Source organism: Octodon degus, unplaced genomic scaffold, assembly GCF_000260255.1.
Source record: "Octodon degus isolate 3935 unplaced genomic scaffold, OctDeg1.0 scaffold00038, whole genome shotgun sequence".
Classification (NCBI taxonomy): Eukaryota; Metazoa; Chordata; class Mammalia; order Rodentia; family Octodontidae; genus Octodon; species Octodon degus.
In genome coordinates this window covers 5,492,474-5,501,711 of record NW_004524614.1, presented here as the reverse complement: position 1 = coordinate 5,501,711, position 9,238 = coordinate 5,492,474, and the positions used below count along the sequence as shown (strand labels likewise).

General features: G+C 42.2%; 1 protein-coding gene across 2 annotated transcripts in view; it reads left to right on the top strand.

Moving 5' to 3' along the window:
• Flt1 (fms related tyrosine kinase 1) overlaps positions 1-9,238 on the top strand; it is a 199,401-nt gene that overhangs the window by 119,621 nt on the left and 70,542 nt on the right. For both annotated transcript variants that reach the window (XM_023715112.1, XM_023715111.1), the window contains one exon: positions 5,186-5,317. In XM_023715112.1, the coding sequence (XP_023570880.1) occupies positions 5,186-5,317 (132 nt within the window). The remainder of the gene's footprint in view (positions 1-5,185; positions 5,318-9,238) is intronic.

The window sequence follows — 9,238 nt, the reverse complement described above, 5'->3', positions numbered from 1 at the left end:
TATATATATAAAGCACTAAGGATGGTAACTTGAAGTTCTTTGACTTTGTTTATGATGTTAAATTGGGATATGAATGACAGAGATGATAGGTAGCGTGTCAGCTGCTACTGTAAATAACCCTGCCCATCACCTGCCCATTGCATTTAATTTAATTTCTATTCTATGACTGTCATGCATACAATATCTTATACTTTAACATTTCAAAGATTTCACTTAAATGGTCTTAGTTGTTTCTCATAGGAATACTATGAAATAGGCAGAGCAATTATTATCCTTATTTCACAGTGGGGAAACACCTCCAAAGAGAATCGATGAGCTAGTCAAAGCTGTAAGTGTGCTCATGTTTTCCTGTCATCTGGATTTAAAATACTGAACTCATCTCTACTCCTTCATTCAAGAAAGCATCAATTCCTGTAGGCTGTTTCTACAAACATGCTTCCATTTCTTCCTCTCTGTTTCCTTTCCCACCATCCAGGTTTGACAACCTGGGTTACAAGTGGGAGCTGGACTTCCAGTGGCTGCTCTTTCCTTCCAGCCCATCCGCAGTCTCAGTGCAGACTAAACTTCCCTAAACACCGTTTCCATTGTGTCATTTCCTGCCTCTCTCCTGCCTCAACCAAGATTTCAAAGTTCTCCTTCATCTCAACTCACCTTTCCCAGTACATACTCAAAGCAGGTGATCTGGAAACAGGAATGTCCAAAGGACGCCAGTTAAAACAATCATTTCAGCTATCAAATCACCGAAGTTTTGCAGCTTTTTCTTTTAAGATGATATTGTTCAATATTGGTAAAACAGTAATAAAAGTCTCTTATCCTTTGCTAATAGAAGTGTTGACAAATATAATTTTTGGAGGGCAATTTGGCAATATGGATCAAATGTGTTTGACCCAGAATTCTTTATGGGAATATATCCTAAGGAAATAATCTGACATACAGAAAAATATTTATGCCTAAAGATGTTAATTATACTCATATCTACAGTTATAAATTATTAAATATGATCAATGTCAATAACAGGGAAATGATTAAAATTATAATAGGTACATAAGATAGATAACTGTTAAAAATATATAAGGATATAGAAAAATACAATATATACTAAGGAAGAAGCAGTGTTTAATATTTAGAAGCAATTTTATGATTATTCACTAAGGATTTTGTTTTCTTTCCCTAAAACATTACTTCACACTTCTTTCCTCTCTCTTCAAAGCTCCAAAATTCCTTTCTCTTCCTTTAGCAAATGAATAGCACCAGTTTATTGAGAAAATGTCTCATCAAAATTTCCACCCTACCTTTCCCTTCAAACTCTCATCTTTCCTGTTAAAATGAACTAAGTGTCCCTGCTCCCATCCAAAGTCAACTTGGTCACTGAGTCCATGTCCCACACTTCTTCGGGGATTCTGCTCTTGGTATTATTTCTTCTGCCTCCCGGAGTCGCCAACTTCCCTGTCTTCCAGAGCATCACTGTCACCAAATAAGCATGCTATAAAATTCTGTATCTTGAAAAATAATTTTTTGACCTTATGTTGTTCTCCAGCCACCTCAATGAAAGCAAACCTCCCTTCACCATCTTCACCAGCACCTTCCCCTCTCCTGCTGCAACCGTGGTGGGCCTTTTCTGCCACGCATCACTGAGATGTCTTGCTGTCACATCTGGGGTGGCGTATTTTGGGTGGGTCCTTGTAGTCCCTTGCAGCATGGAACACAGCTCACTGCTCTCTCCTGGGCTTTCCTTGGGATCTAGAATGCATACTCCCCAGGTTTTGTCATCACTTCCTGGGGTCCTCCTCCTACTCTATGACTGCTTTCTCCTCTTACTCAAATTTTCTGGGCTCAGCCTTCAGATTTCACTCATCTCCCTCAGTTCTCTGTTCATGATGCCTATCTCTGTGCCTGTGACTTGCCTGCTTTCTCTCCTCCGATTCTATAACTGGCTCTTATCCTGACCTCCTTCCTAAGCATATAATAAAATTTAAACTTCAGTGTGTGGAAGCCATCTCAAGTTTATGGTGTGCCCAATGGGTCAGAATGTGATCTTTCTCTCTGAAATCTGCTCTCTCCAATCCTGCCCTCTCAGGAAAGATTCCATCTTTCTCCCACTTGTTCAGATCCTTGCCCTGGAGGCCAACCTTCTACTACTCCTTTGTATGTATCACACACTGCCCATAAGCAAACTGACTGGTGTTGCCTTAAAAAAAAAAAATCCCCAAAGCCCCTAAACCTCACTACTGCAACATAGTCTCTCCAGCCAAACCACCACGTCTTTCAATGGACAAATTCAGCAGCCACCGACAGAGTTTTCCATACCTCCAGCAGCTTTAGACTGCACTTAGAGTAGCCCTTACTGTGGCCTCCCGGCTCACTCATGACCTGGACCCTGTCTTGTTCCCTTTTCCCCCCAAGTTCTGGCCTAGCTCCAAGGGCATGTTGGCCTGTGTTCCACCACTGAGGCATGTTTCCAACCCTAGTTCTCATCTCCTGCTGACTTGCTTTGAGCTCGCCACAGTGGCCTTGTCCTGCTTCCTAAGCTCATTTCTGCCCTCAGAGCCCACATATTTGCTACCCCCAAGTAAAATAACCTAAAGTGCTATTTTCCAGGACCTCAGATGACTCAGTCTTCCCAGGGTCTTCAACTTGGTTTCTGGTCTTCATAGACACCTTTGATCCTTGAAATTATGTGATTTAGGAATCTCCAAAACTAAAACTTAAAATCTCTGTAGGCAAAAATTTTACTTGCCCACTTGTTATAGTATCACCAGCATATAGAGTACTGTCTAGTATGTACAAGGAGCTCAAAAATATTTGTGATATGAGGAACAAATTATGTAGAAGTTCACAAAAATAAGAGGAAAGTGACCACATCTAAGAAGAGATAGGATTGTGTTTTGTTGGTCTTTTTTTAAAAACAGATTTTATGCTTTCAGATATTTCTTAAAATTTCTATTTTGGTTATATTTTTGGAATCAGGAAAATATAAACTATTTAAACTAACAAAATATAGACTGGAGGCTAGTCTGGCTCACTTTATTACTATCCAAGAACCAGCCCCCATGTACACTGGCTTCTACATCATGCCATTTTTCAAGCCTTCCTTTCTCACCACACCTCTGCCAATCTTTCCCATCTCATCCAAGATCACCTCCTCCACACAGCCTCCCCTGAGTATATCCATCCATGTTGCTCTCTGCCCCTTCCCACACTGTGCACTTAACTGGGTATGTGGTTCAAACATTTATTCATCCTCACTTATTAAATATGTAATGTGTGCTTATGTATGTGCCTGTGATTATGAATGAAAGACACACAGAAACAGGAAATTTAAATAAATTTTCTCTCTTGAACAGACACCATGACTTTCCCTGCTGTACAAAGTCTCTAACATGCACTGGCAGCAGAGGAAATGGTCAATAATCGCTCAGTGATAGTGCCAGGTATAGAGCCACCAGGTCTTTGGCCTCTCAGGGGTCTGAGAACTCAGTGCTCCCTGCATCACACCACACTCTTCAGTCTGTAACAAATGTTCACTATTTGCTATGCACTTGTCACTACTTTTCACACTTACTACACAGGAATTGCTTTCTTTTTTATCTTAAGATTGAAGAAACTGTTATGCCTAAGATGTTTGATATTCAGATAGATAGTGAGGTTAAGCTTAACAGCCTAGGTTGTATGGTAATAACAATAAGCTTGTCTTCTGGATGGTTAACAACCTAAGTTTGCAGACCAAAATTAGAGAGAAAGGAGGGCTGCAAGGAAAGCCAACATTTTGGCCCAGCCTTCCAAGGTCAATTAAGACTCAGGACATATGAGAACTTGTACTGTAACATCATGTAACTCAGTAGTGTCCCAAATTTTCTGATCAAAGAGGTTATGGAGCCAAAGAGGAAAGTGATCGATGATGTAGAGTGTGCCTAAGGAGAGTCACATGGAGAGAAAACATTCTCTCCAGCTTTCACAGAGAGCACATTGGCCAAGCAATGGCCATGACTCATCCTGACATTGACAAAGGTTCTACAATCTGAGGTACAGGATCTCAGGAGAAATCCTGAGGGGATTTCACTGACCTTATCAGATCCAAAAGCTACAATTCTTGTGGCATAGGTCTTGCTTTATCTTGGTCTTAACCATCCAGCAGAAAAGTATAAAAACAAAGTATAAGAAGTAAAGTCATGCTATTATGTTGAGCTGTAGGGGACTCAGGTCAACAATTTCTGACACTGCCATTGAAGTGGAAGACCCAATACTATTATGTACTACTGGACTCTTTTAGAATATTTTGCTGAGTTAACACACCTATAATATTCAAATGATAGAACTAAACAAAAAAGGGATACAGATGAATGATCATTTTGTATCTGTATATTCAAAATGGTTAGGATAGATATATAGTTACATTCTCTTAATGAATAGAGAGATTTGTTCTAATAGTGTTTGTAAATAGGATATCATGTCTGCGTCTTGTACAGCAAATAACCACTAGGAAGAATGTATGCAATGTGTTAATTATTGAAACTGTCCTACCAATTTGATTTGAAACTGTCTCATTGCTATATGTCTCTCAATAAAATTATGGAAAAAAAGATTGAAAAAACTGAGATTTAGAAAGGTTAAGTAACTGGTCTTAAGTGATAAAGGCTGTATTGGGGAAGGTGTGGATTCAAACATAGCTTGGGCTCTTGGCCACTATACTACACCACACATCAGGCTGTGTGACAAAGGAAACTTCATTTCCTTTGACCCCTGAGCCACAGATGTGTGTCTGAGGAAACTGCAAGCTTTGGTCAAGTGACTAGACCTTGTGGGTATCTCAGTTTCCTCCTTTGTAAAGGGAGATTATAAATTCCAGGTATTGAGTGCACAGTGGGCATGGTATGAATGTAGTTGTCACTACTAAACATGCCACACCTTTCAAGTCTGGGCTACCCCTCAGAGCACTCAGGGCAGCCCCTCAGAGCACTCTACTGAGTGGGATATGTGCATTTCCAAAGCCGGAGATTGCAGTGCTGCTGAGCAATGCAGGTGCCAGCAAAGGCTTGGAGAAAGAGAACTGACTGTCCGCCCAGGTTAGCAAGAGCTCGGATTTCCTTGTCTGCACGCAGAAGAATAGGAAGACACTTGGGTCATCGAAGTAGCTGTTTCTGTTTGTCATTCAGGCTCACTAATCTAAACATCTCTCACCCCTCAGGAATTATTTTAGGACCAGGAAACAGCACGCTGTTTATTGAAAGAGTCACAGAGGAGGATGAAGGTGTCTATCAGTGCAGAGCCACCAACCCAAAGGGGGCCGTGGAGAGTTCAGCGTACCTCACCGTGCAAGGTAAACAGCTTGTCGGAGGGCCACCAGAAGCGGCTCAGACACCTATTTCCCTGTTTGCTTAACTCCCCACCTCTCATCTCCTGCCTCCCACCAGCCCACCCGCGTGCTCCTCTCCCTGACCTCCTCAGCCTCTCCCGGAAGGGCTGTCTGGGTCAGGCTGGCAGGGCAGCAGGTGGAGATTCCGGCTGGCACAGGCTCTGCAAGGAAGAGGTTCCTGGAAGAAAGGAACCTCGCTGCTGGCAGCATGATTACAGTGACACACAGAGAAGGGGCCCGGTGGGTCAGACCTGGGAGACAGAAGGCCAAGAAGAGAGAGAAGGCAGGGGTTGGGTGTGGGGAGAGTGGGTGAAGAGGGAGGCACCCACCTCTTTGAGTTTGTTGTTTGTTTTTTGTTTTTTCTGATTCACAGAAGTTAGACATATGCTACTTTGTGTGTGTGTGTGTGTGTGTGTGTGTGTGTGTGTGGTACTGGAGATTGAACTCAGAACCCTGCACTCGCCAGACAGGCACTTATTTTACGGATCTCCCCAGCCCAATATGCTGCTTTTTGCAATATTTTCTTAAGCTAGTTTTTATAGTGAATAGGTGTAAAATATTATCAGAGAGAAGCAACACATAACAAACCATATTTAAGAAAAATATGCCAAGGGCCAGGGAAATAGCTCAGTAGAATAAGCACCTGCCTGGCAAACACAGGGTCCTGAGTTCAATCTCCAGTACCAAAAAAAAAAAAAGAAAGAAAGAAAGAAAGAAAGAAAGAAAGAAAGAAAGAAAGAAAGAAAGAAAGAAAGAAAAAGAAAAATATGCCAAGTGCTTCTTCCTCCTCCTAGGCCTCAGACACCTTGTTGAGCAGTAAAATACAAAGAGGTCTCATCTAACCTTGATTATGACCACGCGGTTTCCACTTGCAAACTAGAGTTCGGTTTCAATTCCCCAACGCTACAATCATCTAAAACATAAAATTTACAGTATCATAAAATAAAAAATTAGCACCTCTCAGACATAACTGCTAGCAGAATATCGAGGCTTGACCCGAGAACTGCAGGGCGGTCCGCGGCCTGTTTCCGAGTCCCACCAGCATACAGTGATGCCTCGGTTGCTGAACAGCTCCAAACTCGAACTTTCTCCTCCTCAAGCAGAAAAATTAAAAGAAATCTGCTTGGTGTTTGTAACTTCCCTCCGTAGTCAACCAAAAATCTGACTTGATAAAACCCACACAGGCTGAGAGGGAGTCACACGACAGGGTGACGCTTCCGTCGGAGCACCGCCCTCACCCCAGCACGCCGGGCTTGTTAGTGCGTTCAGACATTCCTCACTGTGCCTTGTCTTGTGCACTTCATTTGCATAACATATTGTAACCATGGCTCCAAAGGAAGTCAGCAATACCAGCAGTAAAGCTAGGAGGAAAGCTGCAAGAGCCATGGCAGAGTTAAAGAAGGAAATCATTGTGAAATATGTTAAAATCCTGGAACAATGAATTTTTAAGTGTAAGCTTTGGGCCTTGGAACAAATTATTTGCTTTTCAATTATTTCTTATGGAAACTGTGTTCAATTCTCAAACTTTTTGATGTTCAAACATGAATTTGGAATGAAGAGTGCAACAAGCACGGTTTCACTGTATTTCAAAATACACAAATGCTGGGCTGGAAATGTGGCAAGCACTAGGGCACTCGTACAGTGTGTGCAGGCCTTGGGTCAAGCCTCAGCACCACCAAAGCAAAACAAGAAAGTACAAACAAAATAACCCCAGAATATGCAAATGCTCCTGAGGTAGGAACCAGGAAAAAGATGACTTGCTTTAGTTCCTTTTCCTTGGAAACTTACATTGCTTAAAGACGATCACTCTGAGAATTCAGACTTCTTTAAAACAGACACCCTCTCCACTGGTTTTTGTTTGTTTGATTTTTGTTTTGTTTTGTGGTACCGGGGATCAAACTCAAGACCTCGCACTTGCCAGGCAGGCTCTTAATCTGCTGAGCTATCTCCTCAGCCCTCATCTCCATTGCTCACAAGGAGGTAATTTAGACTTTCTTGGAGCTGAAAATACCACGTATTTATGTTTGCAGAAAAAGTGGAAAATTCCCCCCAAATACCCTTAGAATTGTCCTGTTTGTTTCCCAAGTGATCCTCTTTATAAAATGCTCTTTCAAGGGCCAGGGATATAGATCAGCAGGTACAAGCACCTGCCTGGCAAGTGGTCTGATTATATATATATATATATATATATATATATATATATATATATATATATATATATATATAGGCTTAAGTGCCATAGAAACTAATTCTCTTCAGAGACCAGAGGACAACATACTTGATCCTGTTACCCTACAGAAGTAAAGTGTTACACTCAATCCACAGATGGAAAGATGGAGACTGAAATCACACAATAAGCACATGGTGAGGCTGAGGCAGTGTGAACCTCCAAGAATCCCATCCTTCTTCCACTCTTCTCATTCCTGAGAAGGACGTGGTTGGCAAGGTCTTAGGAAAAAACTGACCTTCTCTACTTTCAGTTATCCTGTCAGTTTGGTTTTCTCACTTCATACCTCTTCATTCCTTACACTGGTCCTTTTTCTACCTGCCATTATGCTTGTCTGAGATGTCAGACTATTTAAAGAATACTGTATCATAGTTTTCTGACGTTTCTAGCAGCCTTTGCTATTTACTCCTGAGGAAAAGAGAGAGTTTCCACTTGAATCGCCGTGTTGCCCTCCACAGCCAGTGTTCTGATCTCTGTCGTCTCTTGCCATTGCCTTTCAGCTTCCCATCCCACCCACCTAGTTTCACCGTCCATCAATCCACCCCAATCTAAAGTGGTACTTTCCAACCGTTGTTTCCCAGCTTACTGTATCGCAGTAGCCCCCAGTTGCCTACCGGCCTCCTCCAGGTACACGCTGTGCTCCATCGAGCTCTGAGGGTTCCTTCTCAGCCTCATCTCTCAGCCTCACTGTTCATTCCCAGACCTCCAGCTAAACCACTGAGGAGTCCCTGAACGCACTCCATGGGCTCTGTTCTCTGCATCTGTTTTCTGATATGTGGGCAGCCTTCCCTTCCCACTTGTTCTTTCCCTACTCATCCTTCAAGACCCACTCTGTGTTACTTCTCTATCGCTGACCTATTTCTTCAGCATTTTTTTCACTCTGTGCTCCCACAGTGCTTGTTATGTCCCTGGAAGTGGGACTTGCCATTGTTTCTTGTTTTTTTATTTTTGTAGTACTAAGATTAGCCGAGGGCCTTCACACGGAGTTGCATCCCCAGACCTTTTTATTTTTTTATTTTGAGACAGGGGAGCTTCACTAAGTGAAGTTGTCCAGGCTGGTTTCAAACTTTGGATCAACCTGTTTCAGCCTCCGTTTGTGCTACACCTGGTTATATTCATTTTTCTATCCCAGAGTGCTGAGTAAATGTGTATGGATCATTATATGTAGAAAACCATATTTTATCTAAATAGAAAATATATTAAGGGCTGGTGAGATATCTCAGCAGACTAAAGCACCTGCTTAGGCAAGCTTAGGCAAGAGCATGGACCTCGGTTTGATCCCCCGCGTGACATGACACGCCAACCCCACCCCCAGGGCAGGCTGAGGTGGCCACAGAGTCTGGGTACAATGACGTACACCTGTAATCCTAGCACCAGGGAGGCTGGAAACAGGAGGATCACTATGAGTCTGAGCTTCATAGTGAGACCCTGTAACAACCAGATATATTTTTAAAAAGAAGAAAATATATTAAAATTAGCTTAGTAAATCAATAATCTGCCTAAGATTATGCAGGATATAGAAATGTGATCCATGATCCCTAACTTCAGAGTGCCCCAGACACCCAGATCAAGGTGCGTAGGAACCATGTCAACAAACATTTCGAGCTCCTCAGAAGGGCAAAGCAGGAACACTAATTGGTACAAAAAAGTCAACACAG